Genomic DNA, 17871 nt, shown 5'->3' with positions numbered 1-17871 from the left:
TTATTTGTACAAAAGTTGTCTGATTGACGAATAAATAAAATCAATGGTAACTATATAAGACATAAGTAAACATACATCGTATTAACTTAAACTGCATATCATAAATTGAGGGTGTTTACTTAGCTTACATCATTAGGAAGGATATGTAAATTTATATTAGGTATTGGAAGAAAACTAAATGTAGTACATTTGTATATCTATAGCCACTTATGAAATAAGTAACGCTCTTTTTAAAAAAAACTATCATCATCAATATACTCATATCCGGTCTATAATATGACATCTTCGTTAAGACCCCAATATCCTTAAACTCGCAAGGATTATAAGTTACATCCTTTAATATGTAAAAATTTTTTTAGAGAAGTCTTAATGAAATATTTTGAAAGTACAACAATGGAGTATATGTTTATGTTGTTGTCTTTAATGATGTGTAATTTTTGTTATGGATTTAATATTGATATAGAAAGTGTTGAACAGTTCACCGGGACAACTGGATCTCAGTTTGGATACTCTTCTACGTTGCATAGTAATTCAGCGGGATCATGGTATGTTTGACAGTACTGTAGATAACTTTCCGTTTCATCAAAAATAAAATGCATCACTCAAAAACCGACTAGCAAAACGGAAAGATATCAACAGACTGAACATTATTAAGGCAAAAACATTTTTAAAAAGGGGGATGAAAAAAAAAAAAACGCCACATCTTCACGTGCATGTCCAAGTAAAGAACTTCATCAGAACAGGTTTTTAATCATATGTTAATATTTTTCAGACATTTAGGAACTTTGTCAGATCTAATCACAATATTGCTGCACAGCTACTTTTGCATGTGTACTTTTATAGTACTGTTGATTGATTGTTGGTTGCTTAATGTCCAGTGGCAAATATTTCATGCATGTTCATGACGAGTTGCAGTTCTTTTAATTTAAAGTACTGAAAATGTACCTATTTAATGTAGTACTTTCTCAGTACTTCGAAATTATAGGATTTGTATTTTAAATTGAAAATAACAGTTTTATCAATTTTATGTGTAGTAAATTTTAGTTATAAACCTTTATCGAACCAGTTCAGTAGTTTTAATTCATAACACTTTCAGTAAAATTTACCATCAAATAGTAGTAAAAAAGAAGTACTATATATTTATTGTACCTCATAGTACCACACTAAGGAGGTCCAACACGGGAATTTTAAATTAGTAGTTCAACTTTATTACTGTAAAATTATGGAAAACAATAGTACAATGCATCACTACTACATTATTCAGGTCATTTTCAGTACTATAAAATTATAGTACTAAAAAGTATATGTGCAAAAGGGACTGTATAGACTCAGGACCATTTAGAGTCTAACAATTTTCGTGGACACTTGTCTTCACGATGACCCGAAGTATTTTGTTTTATCTCATTGGGTTGTTATTTCATTGACTAATACAATTCCACATGTTCTCTTTTTCATAACTATATATACTGGCAGCAAACCGTTTCATAATAAATAAAATTGTGTAGAGTATAGCTAAAATTAATTCTAAACTGGAATACTAGAAATGAATATGACATTAACCACAACAAAGAGGAACATGTACCCTATAAGCTACACACGGAACGACAACAAATCTAGTTACATAAAGTATACATAGATCTATTTTGTTTAAAACAAATTATCCTTATTCACTTATGTTTGGTGATGATAAAATCAACTAACATTCAATTACTTGCTTCATTTTATCTTACCAAGAATCAAGGCGATCAAGTAAACAACTTACAAAAATGTAAATGATCTGTCGTTTTCAATTTTAGTTTGTCAATTACTGAAATGTATTGGCCTGACAGGATGTCACTTTTGACTTAGTTCACGCATACTGATATAAACCACTTTATTAAAGTAAAGGGGGAATTGATTACGGTAATATTTATAGCAATGGATGGTATGCACATTCCTCTTAAACGATTAACAAATACAGAATAGCCTTTAATATCGTGGGTCAACTGGGGAAACACAGTAAGGGGGATGGTGGAGGTGTTGGTGTTTTGTTTATTCTGGTTATTTTTGGGGGGGGGGGGGGGGGGGGGGTTAACGCATGTAGTTGTACGGTAACCCTAACAAAACATTTGAAAATAAAATATAAAACGTGTGATATATTACTTACGTGCGACACAATGCAGACACCAAAGATTATATCATCATAAAATGGAAAAAATATACATAAAATTGAGAATGGAAACGGGGAATTTGTAGATAGTTATTCATTGGCAATAATGCGGAATGTTTGGTTTTTTTTTATTAAGAAACTTGTTTTATAAGGAGAATTATAGAACATCTTGAAACCTACATTTGGTGTAAATTGGCACCAAGGGAAACAAACCAAGAAGCTGTATTTTTTTTTATGGTTTGAAAGAATAAATGACAATTATAAAAAAAAAAGACACCTATCGATGAGTTCTGTTCTATTGACTAGTAGTAGCAAAGGGACATGCGCATGAACATGCATATTTAAACATTTCTGTATAGATTAAAAAAAAAATATACTGTTTACACCAGTTACATATCCTTTGTAAGAATCAGAAAGAGGAGGTATTCAGGGAAAACGGAAAACGGTTTCTATGTACAAAAGAAAAATCCCTAGGAAAACTCACCAACATAAAAGTAACATAAAAATAGATCAAAAGACTGTTTCAGTTTAATTTTTTTCTGAACTATTCACAATACAAACATTTTGCAATCAAAATAAGAAAGTTTTTAAAATCTCTCTTATTATGAACATCTGACTGTAACAATGTCAATTTTTAGACAGTCATCAAAATTATGGGGGCCGTTATTTTTTCCAGTCATTTGTTTTATTCAGTGATGATAGAAGTGCTAATTTCATTTATACGACAATTTATTTTGTTCCATTATGTATCATGCAACTTTACAAATATCGTATTGTCATTTTTTCCATGTTGAAGATCGGTGGTTCTCTAGATGGCTTCCTCCGCCAAATATTGCCAAGACTGCTGAAAAGTGAAGTTAAAAACCAACAATCAATCGATTAATACTGCCCATTTCATCAAGATGCTACCTACATACTCAATGGTATTTGAGTGATAGTGTTTCCCCTTTAAAAGACTTGTATGCATTTTTCAGGGTAATTGTTGGAGCTCCAAGAGACAACATGACATCGGCGACGTTTTTAAAAAATCCAGGAAATGTTTATAGATGTCAGTTATTACAGAACACTAAGTCTTGTCAGCCATTCATCATACGGACTAATGGTAGGCCGTATTACAGTTATGAGGGTTTGGATTTTGGAAGGGGGGTCCTCAATTTTTGTATTCTCTGTTCTGTAAACCCCATTTTTTCAGTCAGAGTTCCCATTGTGGATTTATTTTCTCCCGAGTTAAAAATCCCTTTAACAAGGATAGATAGGGTAGATAGGGTATAGACACATAAATACATGGACGTCTTCCACACGGCAGTAAGACTTGGTGAAGAAGGGTTTATGGCAATTTAATAACTGCTATGGAATAAATTCTGGGGAAATTGGACTTAAGATATACTACATTAGTACACTTTACGGGTGAAATGCTTAGAAGAAGTGATGTTATTTTCTCTTTTAATTTACTACATTGAAAAGATCACTTCATGGTTATGCCTTTTGAAAACTGGAAAATCCCAGTACATTTTGTTTTAAATAACAGTCTAAAAGTGAAGATCATCTAAGAGGTATCAAGAGTGAAATGTTGGTTTCAGGAAACTTTTTTATTGTCTTTTTAAAACACAGCATATTAATTCCATATGACTTCTACCACTGCTATGACAACTATATAAATGCTGACAAATTGTGTCACAGGAGAAGAATGACGAAATTGATTTTTTTTAAATTACTACAGTGATTCTTTATTTGTAAACGATTGTGGTTTGATTTATGACAAGTTACAAAATATCAGAGGACTATATTTAAAATACAGTTATTAACCATCGAGGTTCATACTTTACATTTGTGTCTCTGGACCAATTATATACGTTACATTTGTGTCTTTTGACCAATTCCATACTTTACATATGTGTCTTTGGACCAATTCTATACTTTACATGTGTGTCTTTGGACCAATTCTATCATGACTTTACATTTGTGTCTTCGGACCAATTATAAAATTTTCATTTGTGACTCTGGACCGATTGATAGTAAAAAAAGTATTTTAAAAGAATACCGAACTTCAAGGTAAATAAAAAAAACTGAAAAAATCTTACGATATGTAAAATGTTGATTTACAGAAGGAACACGGCCATCTGGTTACTATGGTTACGAAGAAGACAACCAGTTTTTAGGAGGAAGCATCGTCAGAACTAAAACGAAGATTGTGGTAAGAACAACTTGTTTGGTAAACGATTAAAACAAATATTGTTGTTTTGTAAATCAATTAATTAATGGTTGCCGAACAAACAGATTCATTAATTGATTGTTAGTTATTTAACGTTCAGTGACAATTATTTCAAGCATTTTCAGAACGAGAACAAATTAACATACTTGAAACACAAAACTGGTTTATAATATATATAGTTTGTGTATTTGTTTTGTATTATTTTGTTTTTGTTTTGATCTTAGATTTTGTTTTTGATTATTTAATCTGTGCAGCCGGAATAGACAAACTCTAGTCAAGGCTGAATCAAATAAGTGATCTTTTCCAGGACAGGCATGTAGTATATAGGAAGGCCAAAGTTTCATGCATTTTGTTAGTAGGATCAGTTTAAAAACGAAAAAAAAACATAAAAAAAAAAAAAAACTACAATCCTAACTAAATTTACAATAAACAAACTGGAATCTTCACTAAAATTCATAATGAACAAACTGGAATCTTTACTAAAATTCATAATGAACAAACTGGAATCTTTACTAAAATTCATAATGAACAAACTGGAATCTTACTAAAATTCACAATGAACAAACTGGAATCTTTACTAAAATTCATAATGAACAAACTGGAATCTTTACTAAAATTCACAATAAACAAACTGGAATCTTTACTAAAATTCACAATAAACAAACTGGAATCTTTACTTAAGGTAGATCATAAGTATATACTTTTTGAGATAGAATTTTCTTATACTTTGTCAAAAGGAAGATTTTACTATGCTTTTTTCATAAATATGATAAAAAGTATGGGTCACCGTGCTATTTTCCAAGCTATGAGCCGTTGAAAATTGCCTAAATTTGGTTAGATTGTTCATGAAAAAACACATTTGTGTGCATAAAAAAAAATTCTATGTGATAGAATTTTGAAATAAATTGTCAGAAGATAGGTTTTATAATACGTTTTAAGAAAATAAAAAGAAAAAATGGTGTCACCGAATTTGTTTTCTTGCTACAAGTAAAAATTAAAAATTTCCCTATCAGTCCAGTATATATGTTTTTCACTAAAAGAGTTATCTCCCCTGAAATGGCTTATTTGAAAAAAATGATTCTAAAAACACAAAATTTGATATTTGTTTAAATATTTTGAATAATACAATAAATCACCAAGTTTTCTTTGTATAAATAAACAATCTAGCCATTAAATTGCAAATCTATCTCCAAATTTGCAGATTTGAGCAAAAAACCATTTTTGTACTGAGATTGTACAATCCAAGATGGCGGTATACCATGAATCTACCTTAAATTCACAATGAACAAACTTGAATATTTACTAAAATTCACAATAAACAAAATGGAATCTTTACTAAAATTCACAATTGATCAGTTGTTTGTGTGTGCTTTCATGTTTTTGCAACAATATTTATGTGAACATTTAATTAAATTACATAAACATAAATATTGCTTAAAGTTACAGTTAAGATATATAAATTAAGTGTTTTTTTTCTTCAAAATTTAAGTATTTATATGAACAAGGATGTGAATGGATATTAAAACCAAATCCAAACTTCTATTTTAAAGTAAAGTAATTGATTTCCTGCAGCTAGGTAAAGTTAATTATTTTTTCCTGGAGTCCTCTAGTGCGTTATTTACAAAAACTTTTAAAATGAACAATATTTGACTAAACAAGTTAACAGTTGTCACAGTAATGTTTGTAGGTGACTCAAAATTAAATTTATGGATACACGACTTCGCTGTTAACTCTGTGAAACAAATAAAGGAGATAGTAACCATCCTATTAAAATAAAAAGTTTAAAATTCCTGGGTAAAATGATAAATACTGAAAACAATACTTTAATTATTATAAATTTGGTGCGTCCGAAACTATTAACGAGATATTTTATTTCATATCTTATTTTCTTTGTAATGAAGTCGACTCATGACCAATATAGACTCAAAAAGCAAACTAGCGATTGGCTGTACGGGGGTCAAAAAGCAAACTAACGATTGGCTGTACGGGGTCAAAACGCAAACTAGCGATTGGCTTACGGGTTCAAAAATGAAACTAGTGATTGGCTGTACGGGGTCAAAAAGCAAACTAACGATTGGCTGTACGGGGTCAAAAAGCAAACTAGTGATTGGCTTACGGGGTCAAAAAGCAAACTAGTGATTGGCTGTTTAATTTCTTTATTACTGTTTTAGACTCATGATGATTAAGAGCTTGATACATTGTATAGACACACATTAATGGTTTAATGGTTGTAGACGGTAATTGGAATTCAATGCAGATTTCATTTGTTTTTTTTGTGTGTTGTTTGGTTGCTGTCTCAATGATGTATATCCCAATATTTCCATTTATATTTACATTTCAGGCATGCGCTCAATTTGTATTTACATATCAGACATAGCTCAATTTGTATTTACATTTCAGGCATGCGCTCAGTTATGGAAAGACTTGAGTGATCAGTCGAATAGAATAGAAAGACCTGTAGGGCGGTGTCATGATATTAGTCACAATTTCAACTCAATGGAGACAAATAAGAGAATCAGGTACAATAGTTACTATAGCAACGGATACAGTTATGGTATGGCTCTGATTGGAACTGTTGCTGTACCAACCGATGTAAGTTTACAATGAATATACAGCATGGGACACACTTCGACCAGATTGGTTGGAATATGATGACATCTTGTTTGAATTGATGTTTAAGTCGACGCCATGTGCTTTGACTTGTTCTGCTAACCTACAAATTGAACACTGCATTTTTATCTCACGTAAATGACAAAAAGACAAAATTTCTCTTAACGATTCGATAAAAAAAGAAACATATTTAAAATAAATAAAATTTAAACCGTCCACTGACACTGTATATAAAAAAGCGCTAGACTGTGTTTTTGATTGTTGATTTAAAAGCTTTGAAAATTGCTTTACCGTATTTATATAGTTAAATACGAATACTTTATCAAACCAATCATCAGCCGAGAAAGGGAATGTTACATATACTGATTATAAGTAGACATGAATAAAGAAACAATCATGATAATGATACTATGAAGTTAGCTATAGCAGTTGTTTTCTTATTGTAAAACATTTATAACAAATCAAAGGTATAGTGTAGCATATTTCTTCATTTTCACACAAAAGAAGCCAAATAAATTTGTTTTCTGTACCTAGGTGTTTGAAATAAGTACATATTCTTAAAGCAGAATCAAACATTACTTGTCGTTGTTGTTTGATTGCTAGACATTCCATAAGAAAATTAAGTTCATCTTTTTTTGCATATACGATTTGAGCTGTTCATTGCCATTATTTTAGCCGACGAAATTTTATTACGGTTTTGCGCGACTCTTTACGATAGTTTAACACTTTTCAGTAATAAATATAACACGCATGTTTTTGTTTTATTTGTCAGAATGACGATGAGGTAATGGTTGGTGGCCCAGGGATGTGGAATGACAAAGGTTAGGATAGTGCAGGGTCTGAAAAGGACCACGGTACAACTGAGATAAGAACAATTTATTTTTAGTTTGAGTAGAACTTCTATGAAGTTAGAAAAGACGAGAAATATTTATGTTAGATTAACTAGGGGTGATTTTGATCAAGAAAAATGGACGCTAGTCTATTTTTGAACATTATATGTTGACCTGTAGATGCCTTTGCTAGTTTAATGTGATATAAAGATAGATGTTATCTTATTGAGATAACATATCGGCAAAGAGAGCATCAAGTGTTACCCTTGACCGTCCGTCCTTCCGTCTTTCAGTGCTTCCGTCCCATTGCTTCCATTTTCAAAGCTTGAGCGGGGACATTCGTGTCCTCAGACACATTCTTTTATTTTTTTGCACAACATTAACATAAAATAAAACAACGTGGAGAGGGACTGCGCATTATTCCAAATGTAAATGAGATCTATACTATGGAAATTGATGAATTCCAATCTATAAAAAGGATATGATATTTTATAGTGTGTCTTTCTATGTTGTAATGTTACACTACTATTTCAGGTTAGGGTGAAGGTTGGCGCCTGTTAAAACGTTTAAACCTGCTGCATATTTATGCACCTGTCCTAAGTCAGGAGCCTGTTGTTCAGTGGTTGTCGTTTGTTGGTGTGGTTCTTAAGTGTTTCTCGTTTCTCATTTTTTGTATAGATTAGACCGTTGGATTTCCTGTTTGAATTGTTTTACACTAGTAATTTTGGGGCCCTTTATAGCTTGCTGTTTGGTTTGTGTGAGCCAAGGCTCCGTGTTGAAGGCCGTACTTTGACCTATAATTGTTTACTTTTTACACATTGTGACTTGGATGGATAGTTGTCTTATTGGCACTCATACCACATCTTCTTATTTATATCAAACGGTATATAATATAATACTGATGGTTGATAAAAGCACCCTATCGTGTTGTTTTATCATTTTTGCACAACATTAACATAAATTAAAACGTGTAGAGAGATTGCGATTATTCCAAATGTAAATGAGATCTATACTACTGAAATTGATGAATTTCAATTATGAAAAGGATATGTATCGGAATATCCCTAAACTGTTTATGTATACCTTAACATCCCGGAGCTGATCGTTCATCGCTTCCGTTTAAGGTTAACAAGTAATTGACAAATAGTGTCAAAATATTTAAAAAAAAATAAAGCTTAGTTTTTATTTTCTTATTTCAGGGGGTTTTATATTCTACGAAGCTGATAAAACAAACAATTTCTTCACGACATACAGTGCAAAAACAAGCAACACTCTCTATAATGGACTGCTGGATAACGCTGAAATGGGTAAGTACATTGTAAACTTTATAAACTATTCATTGGCTAGAAACTTTCAAATATCTTGTGGCGGAAAAATGGTACGTTAATGTTCGATCAACCGACGCGTTTTTCTTGTCGTACAATATCCTTCAGTTCCATGATTTTTTTTATTATTTTCTTAAAATCAACAATAATGCCCGGTTTCTGACCATAATATATGAATGCATTACAGTGAATATGATGAAAAGGAATAAAAGGAGACGTGATGTTCTGAATAGTATGTTTTTGTAAGTTATTGAGAAAGAAAGATGTTTTTCCCTAAGAAGATATTTGATTAGATGTGTCCTCAGTATTTTGATATACGTTGTATTGAATTAATCTTACTACCTGATCGCTGAAATGATCTCGACGGCAGTATATACATTTTAATAGAGATTTCTCAAAATAAAATCCCAATCCCCGCATAAAGCCATGACAAAACGGGATATCACATCCTAATTTTTACGATGATGTTGTTTATAAAGTCCGTAAGAGTAGATACAATCCATGTAATCTGATTGACCATTTGAAAAAAGTTATTCTTGGAGGTTATCAATTTGACACCATAAAAAATCACGGCTATGTATGAAATTATAAATTGATTGATACTTAAGTCTGGGAGAAGATGATTTAATTATCAGTTGTAAATCTCTATGAACTAGCTTTCAGTAACTGAGAGTACTTAGATCTATTTTTGTGCATTTTGTTTTTTATGCTAGAAGTTTTTTTTGTGCTCGTACAAATCTATTGCGATCAGCTATATCCAACTTTATTTTTACAGTTTGTTCTTATGTTGCGGTGTTACGCCGCTGTTCCGGGTGAGACGGAAGGTTGAGCGTCCAAAAACATATTTAACTCCGGCACATTCTATATGTGCCTTTCCCGAAGTCAGGAGCTTGAAATTCAGTTGTTGTCGTTGATTTTTTTCAATCATGTTTGTTTTTTGTTGGTTTTCATAAAATTATAAATTCGAGTAATTAGTTTTCTCGTTTGAATTGTTTCACATTTTGTCATGTCGGGCCTTTTATGGGTGACTATGCAGTATGGATTTTGGTCAATGTTCAAGGTCATACGGTGACCTGTAGTTGTTAATAATCCGCTTTTTTAGACTCTGTTGAAAAATTGTCTTATTGGCAATCCTACTACATCTCTTTGTTTTATAGTTTTATTAAACATATCGTAACACAACAATAGATGTCATCAGACAGAGTTTTTTCATCTTTAAAATGTGCATAACTTACATGTAACAGATCAAGGGATTACATTAGATATAGGTATGATTTACTTTATTTAGACACTTAACTTATTATTTCAGGATTATCTATGGACGTGGGTAGAATCGGTCCTCAGTCGGGTTGCTCTAGAACAACTGTTGTTACAGGGATTCCGCATTTTGCCAACCAGGATGGTCATCTTGGATCGGTAAGTCCTTAGAGCACACATAGTTTGAATACTTGACAAACATAAATATGTTTACATAAGATAAGCTATATATCATACGGATAATTGGAGGGTGTTTGCATGATTGTTGATCTACAAACTCATCAAAGATACCAGGTTTATAATTTGGTACGTCAGACGCGCTTTTTGTCTACTTAAGACTCGCCAGCGGTGCTCGAATCAAAACAGTTGGAAGGCCAATCAAATAAGAAGTAGAAGAGCATTAAAAACCAAAGATTTGTGTTGAGTACAGCTATGGAAATTCATGCTCGGGATAGATAAACATTTTATTAACTTTAAATTTACAGAAAATGAACATGCACCTGTCCGAAGTCAGGAACCTGATGTTCAGTGGTTGTCGTTTGTTGATGTGGTTCATAAGTGTTTCTCGTTCCTCGTTTTTATATAGATTAGACCGTTGGTTTTCCTGGTTGAATTGTTTTACACTAGTCATTTTGGGGGCCCTTTATAGCTTGCTGTTCGGTGTGAGCCAAGGCTCCGTGTTGAAGGCCGTACTTTGACCTATAATGGTTTACTTTTACAAATTGTGACTTGGATGGAGAGTTGTCTCATTGGCACTCATACCACATCTTCTTATATCTATATCCATGATGTTGTACTTCAACACAAAAGCGCTAACCACTTCGCTTGTGATAGCCTAGATCTAAACCTCTTGCGCTTATTATCCTTAAAGAATGATTGAAGACCTGAGTGGGGTTCCTTACCATACAGCTCACCTCCTTTGAATTGAACAATAATTGTATTTAGAAAGTTCCAGATACGACGATACGATTTTAGTTGTCATAAGCAGACGGGTGCCATTATCATCAGATTCGCGTTACTCAAAGTTTAGCTTGTATTTTCGTCTTTATTAATTCTTTTTGCCATTGTGTGGTCTATTATTTAACACATGGTTTTTATTGTCAACTATACATCTTCTACATCAAAAGAACAAATAACAGAACATGTTTTCGCATTAATTAACATAGTTAATTTTCATATTTTATTTAAGTTTGTAGTTTTATGTCCTACTGGTGGTGGATCGAATCTAGCAGTGAGAAAGCAGTTTTTTGGAAACAAGGTAAGACTTCATTTTATTTATATATCTTACAATTTCTCTCTTAAATTTATCACATTCTCAATAGTCATACGACACCCTGAACAAAGAAGGACGCTTAAATTTAATTAACAAACACGAAATTAACACACAACCGCCTCGGTGGTCTCGTGGTAGCGTGTTCGCCTCGAGTGCGGAAGGTCGTGGGTTCGAACCCCGGCCGGGTCAAACGAAAGACTTTAAAATTGGCATTTGCTGCTTCTCCGCTAAGCACGCGGCATTAAGGAGTAAGAGCAAAGACTGGTCGGCTCGGAGTCAGAATAATGTATCCGGGTAAGGTGACTTGTCTTCCTGCGGACTGTAACCTTGTGATCTAGCACGTTAAAAATAGGTCTCAGCTTGTCGGTCTAGTACAAAGCAGGATGAATATTCATATTACATTAACATGCTCTCGTCCTGACTATGCATATAAATTTGCCCTGGACGTTAAGCAGCCATCTATCATCATCATCATCATCATCATCGTCATCGAAATTAACACAAAATGGTTAACAAGTAGTGATAATTCTACTGATTTGATTTCTTATATCAATTTAAGATGGACATGCTATGAAACTGAGTATATATCAAAGGTATTTTGTAACTTAGAAATTGATTGAATATAAAAAAAAAACTCATGGAAATAATTGTGGAGCCAAAAAACCATACATGCCAGCTGTAAACACTAATTTATTTGTCATACAGTATAAAATTAAAGGATAGAAATAACAACAGTTCTTTTTTTTTGCTAATGCGAAAAATAAATATTTTGCATATTATTATTTTTTAGCCCAACTAGCAGGTAGACGTATATACATAATAAGAAAAATCTGGATAACATATCAATAATCCGTGACAAACTCCAAACATATGGTCTGTTGTCGTAATAAAGAGTATGATCCCAGAATCCGCTCTAATCCCTATTTCGTACCATTAGCTGTTATTGTTATTAAATGTATATAGTTTTATCTAAATGTTATTTTTTTTTTAAATTAATGTACATTATATACTATTTTGATTTTCGATTTTGTTTATTTTTTTCTGACGACCTTGTAAATTATAAATCAAATTTTAAAGTCCATGCCCGGCGAATCATCAATAAATGATTGATCGCTAGAAACTTAAAGAAGAAGAAGAACCATATATACTAAAGATTTCTTTTCATCTTTTCCGCTGTGCAGATAACAATTAAGTTTTGTTGTCACGACATTCTTTTTTCATGTAATTTACACTTAGTCTATAAATATCACATGCTTGGTAAGTGCTATATATTTTCATAATATTCAGATTGGATCAGGATACGGGTTGTCTGTTTGTATTGCTGATGTCAACAATGACGGAAATAACGACGTATTGGTTGGTGCCCCACTACAAAAGGTTGTATCCTATGACGAAGGAACAGTGTTTGTGTATTATGGGACTGGTGATGTATGTGTTATTATTAATACACAAAAAAATGTTAATAAAGGTTTCGTGCGTCCGAAGCGTTTTTCTGGATTTACCTTCAACTGGAACGCCGAAACTAAACATTTGAAAATCATGGATTTATCCGTAGAAACGTTCGACGCTATGTGACCCAAAGAGACCAAAAAAGAATAGCCAAATTAATTTAAGGTCAGCTTTGCCTGATCGAATTGGAACCATAGTCTTTTAATAATTTCTTTGATTTTGGTGGGAATCGTGTTGCTCATTCTTTAGTTTTATATGTTGTGTTTTGTGTACTCGTCTGTTGTTTGTCTGAAGGTCTTTGTGATTTAAGCCATGGTGTTGTCAGTTGATGTTCGACTTATGAGTTTGAATGTCCCTCTTTTACATGTGTAAATTTCGTTGGTGCTTCCAATATGGAACAAAATGGAAAATCGTGTCAAAAAAATAATGAATTTTGGACCAAGAAATGACCATTAACTAAGTAACAGTGCATAATTTATGTGGAAACAAAATTGTATATCTACAAATCAATAAATTTTAATTTTCTTTATCTAGAATCTATTTTGTTGCACTATGTCTACACCCATAACACACTTTTTTCTCGATATTTCCAATGGATCCATAATTTTATGATAGAAGTTATTTTTGAACTATTACGTTTTCCTATTTTGATAGCAAGTTAAATATATAACCAAATTTATCAAAATAAATTTTTTTACAGTTAAATTTTGCTATATTTCCGACATGTAGCCAGTAGCGGCAAACTAAGATTTTGCATTAATATGATTGAAATCTAACAATCATTCCTAATCAAACTTTTTTGGTAACCATGCTTATAAGTTTAGTTTGATTTTCGTTTAGTTTTTTTCTTTATTTGTGACATGTATCACAGAATGAGACTTGATATCAAACGTTTACTTACTATAAGTAACACGACGGATACCACACGAGGAGCAGGATCTGCTTACCTACTCGGATCAACTAAGATCACCCTTATTTCGTATTGGTCCGTCTTTAGTTTTTTATGTAGTGTTTTGTAGACCGTTGTCGTTTTCCGTGTTTTGCCATGATTTTGTCGGTTTCTCTTCGACCAGTGATTCTCCCTGTGGTACCTTCTGTCTCTTTTTATGCCCCCGACGTAGGAAATGGGGGACATTAAGTGTTACCCTTGACCATCCGTCCGTCTTTCCGTCCGTGCTTCCATCCATCCCATTTTCGCTTCTGCACTCTATCTTAAGTTTGCTTCATGCAAATTTTATAAAACTCATACACAATGCAGACGCAGACAATGTTTGAATTTGGGTTGTGAGTCATTTACCGTTCTAGAGTTATGCCCCTTTGTAACTTGGAAAACTTCAAAGCTTGATCGGGGGCATTCTTGTCCTCAGACACATTTTTCTTTTATTTTCAACTCCGTTCAAATGAGTATCAATGGGTTTTATATGGCTTTTGGAAAAAAATGTGTTTGTTACACATATAAACATTTATGAAATTAAAGAAACAACAGATACGGCTTCCACTGCCTCATTTTTAGACTTATACTTCGAATTTGACATAAGCGGTCATCTTAGTACCAAAATCTATGACAAACGAGACGATTTTAATTTTGAAATTATCAATTTTCCCCACCTTAGTAGCAATATACTAACTTCACCTGCATATGGGATGTACATTTCCCAATTCATTCGGTATTCAAGAGCTTGTAGCTGCTACTCAGACTTTATAAAACATCACCAGTTTCTGAGCAGAAAGTTGATGAACCAAGGTTATGAGTCAAAGAACGTCTCGTCCTTTTTCTAAAAAAGTTCATCGGAAGATACCAAGATCGTGTTGATAAATATTCCGTATCAACTTCAAAAATAATACATGATGGTCTTGAAGTATAGATTCTAGGTATTGACGTTGTTTATCATTTTAATTATGTGTTATAAGTGTTCTTTTATTTGTCTTTGTAAATTATTAACCTTTACTGTTTAGACCATTTTTGGTAACATCCTTTTGACGTGGTTCAACACTTATACAACCCGCCATTGTGTTATTGTGCTATGGTCACTTTTTGTATTGTCTTTCATTTTGCTTATGTGCTTTGTCTATATGCCATTTTGTTTTTTCTTTGTTGACATATTTGTTTGTTTTTATAGTGATTAAGATTAAAACACAATGTTGACTCCTGTACCTGTATTTTTTACATTTTTACCTATTATGTCTGTTAGTTTTGTTCACACATTGCTGTGAATATAATGGAATTTTTTGCGACTATCATACAAGTGAGAGGTTTAGCTAGCTATAAAACCAGGTTAAATCCACCATTTGCTACATAAGGAAATGTCTGTACCAAGTTCGGAATATGGCAGTTGTTTCCCATTCGTTTGATGTGTTTGATCTTTTAATTTTGCTATTTGATAAGGGACTTTTTGTTTTGAATTTTTCTTGGAGTTCAGTATTTTTGTTATTTTACTTTTTATACACTCTACTTTTAAAACTCTTGACCTGTGACTTCTTTGAATGATTTTTTTGCATTACTCAGACGATAATCCACTTGTTGCCTTGTGTTATGTTAACGTATATCCCGTTTAACTGCGCGATTTGTTTTGATATATATTTTGTTTTATTTTGTTTTAATCTGCTTTTTTTTCTATGTAATGACGAAATGTAATATATTGATGGTATTACAGTCGCAGTATCTAGATTCCAGTGTACAAAATCTATACGGAAACAACCAAGGAGGAGGACGATTTGGGGCGACCATTGTAAACCTAGGTGACATCAACAAAGACAATATCGATGGTAACTATATCAACCAATTAGTTCACAAGTATCTGTTTTAATGCACTAGGTATGCGCACACATCATCCTATTTAGTCATAGATTTCCTTAGCCGTATTTGGCTTAACTTTTCGAAATTTTCGTGTTTAAATGCTCTTCTATTTCGTATTTAATTGGGCCGTACAACTTCTTGATTCGAGCTCCACTTATGAGTCTTGTGTTACAAAACGCACGTCTGGAGTACCGAATTATAAGCCTTGTACCTTTGTTGACCTCCCCTCCCCCCAATGTTTCCAATGGATCAATAATTTGCTTTTAAAAGTTATTTTTAAAAAATTGCGTTCTCCTATTTTATTCAAACATAAGAATAAAAAGGGTTACTAAGTATTGTTTATGCGATTAACGAAACACATATAACAGTGCATGGGATGAATTAATCCTACTGATTTCTCAAACATATGATTGCCTATTAACTTAATTCTGATGGTATAAGTATGTTCTTTAACATTTGAAGGAGTGAACATATACATAACATAAAATGGAAATAAATGAAGTGATAACAGCATACATATTACGAATAGAGTATTTGAATAGAAATATTGTACACTTTAGGACATGAATGCAATTATTTCTTCTACCATGCTGTTTTAATTAAGCAGAGAAATATGTTCAATTTCTATACTGGTCTTATACAATTTACTTTATTTAGGTCGTGATTGGCAATCATACATCATTACTTATTTAAAACGGACGGTACTTTTCATTAAATGTTCATGGAGATTTATTTAGAATTGCACATGTCTGTGGAACCTGCTATCAAGTTTGATATACAGAGTTGGTTTCAAACGTGAAAAGCAAATTGTAATTTGCAGAAGCAACTATTTTACATTTTTTATTGTGCTGAATTCCTTATTTTAGTTATGAAGTAAAATATTACAAAGGAACCATTTAATGTCAATGTATTAAAGAAGAAAACAAATATCATATAAGTACAGCTTCATATAGACGTTTCCAAAATAAATGTTCAAAATTTTCATTTCCAATAAGGAGCTCACTATCATAAGCCTCTAGGCATGTAATTTTGTTCCAAATTCTCAACAGAGACTTAGGCATACTTTTAGCTGGAATATTTTGGACTAAAACTACAATCAACATATCTCGACTTTCTTGAAACATTTGCATTCGAGCCATATCAAGTTCGAATTCACACCAAGAACTTTCCAGAAATGTTTCACTTATCACTAAAATGATTTTTCTACTTTGAGAGACAGCTTCAACAATATTATCCGCTATTAGATTACCAGGTAAAAAATCACGATGATGAAGACACAAAGATTGTTCCTTTTCTTTTTCGAGAAATGAACTTAGGGGACCACACACCCATTTGTAGTCTGCATGATGATAGGCCACAAACGCGCTATATCTATACTCCTTCGACTCACCATCCAATTTAGAATAATGGCGGTATTTCCGGCGAATGGTTAGGTACCAATATTGAAGAGTTATCCTGTATTTATAAGCTACACCACTGGCTATAATTATCATTATCAATAAAACTGAGAATACCACAGAGAAAATCAGCCATACTTTAGAAACACACTTTGTTTTTAAGGCATGTAAATTGTTAAATGCAAATGTGGTTGTTTTAAAGCTTCCGTCAAAGTACCTGCATGAGTAGTTTCCTCCATTATCCAACGTCACATTTGTAAAATGAAGCCATTCTATGAAATGCAAAGAATCACAATTGCATTCAAATATATTACCTTGTAATAGCAGTTCAAGTTCATCCGTTGATTTGATGTTCAACATATCTAATTCTTTTGTTGTTCCTCTCTCCAAATATCTAATTCGATTACCTGATAAATCAATGTAAATCAATTTTGAAAATTTTGAAAAATTCAAATTAATCTCTGTTAGAATATTATTTGACAAAATTAACTTCAATAATGATTTGTACTGAGATCTGAACATCAAAGGATTTAAATATTTAAATTGGTTTGCTGAAAAGTCAATTTGTTGAA

The 17871-nt window shown here is 32.4% G+C and overlaps 1 protein-coding gene across 1 annotated transcript in view; it reads left to right on the top strand.

Moving 5' to 3' along the window:
- Window positions 1-287: 287 nt before the first annotated feature.
- LOC127729800 (integrin alpha-4-like) overlaps window positions 288-17871 on the top strand; it is a 36986-nt gene continuing 19402 nt past the window's right edge. Inside the window, exons 1-10 of the mRNA XM_052237694.1 lie at window positions 288-545; window positions 3124-3251; window positions 4255-4343; window positions 6762-6953; window positions 7744-7792; window positions 9001-9108; window positions 10436-10542; window positions 11573-11641; window positions 12944-13084; window positions 15760-15871. Coding sequence (XP_052093654.1) covers window positions 370-545; window positions 3124-3251; window positions 4255-4343; window positions 6762-6953; window positions 7744-7792; window positions 9001-9108; window positions 10436-10542; window positions 11573-11641; window positions 12944-13084; window positions 15760-15871 — 1171 coding nt within the window. The 5' untranslated portion in view covers window positions 288-369. The remainder of the gene's footprint in view (window positions 546-3123; window positions 3252-4254; window positions 4344-6761; window positions 6954-7743; window positions 7793-9000; window positions 9109-10435; window positions 10543-11572; window positions 11642-12943; window positions 13085-15759; window positions 15872-17871) is intronic.

Source organism: Mytilus californianus, unplaced genomic scaffold (genome assembly GCF_021869535.1).
Source record: "Mytilus californianus isolate M0D057914Y unplaced genomic scaffold, xbMytCali1.0.p SCAF_2, whole genome shotgun sequence".
NCBI lineage: Eukaryota > Metazoa > Mollusca > Bivalvia > Mytilida > Mytilidae > Mytilus > Mytilus californianus.
Note: the sequence above shows the minus strand (reverse complement) of the source record. Positions and strands in the feature narration are given on the sequence as shown.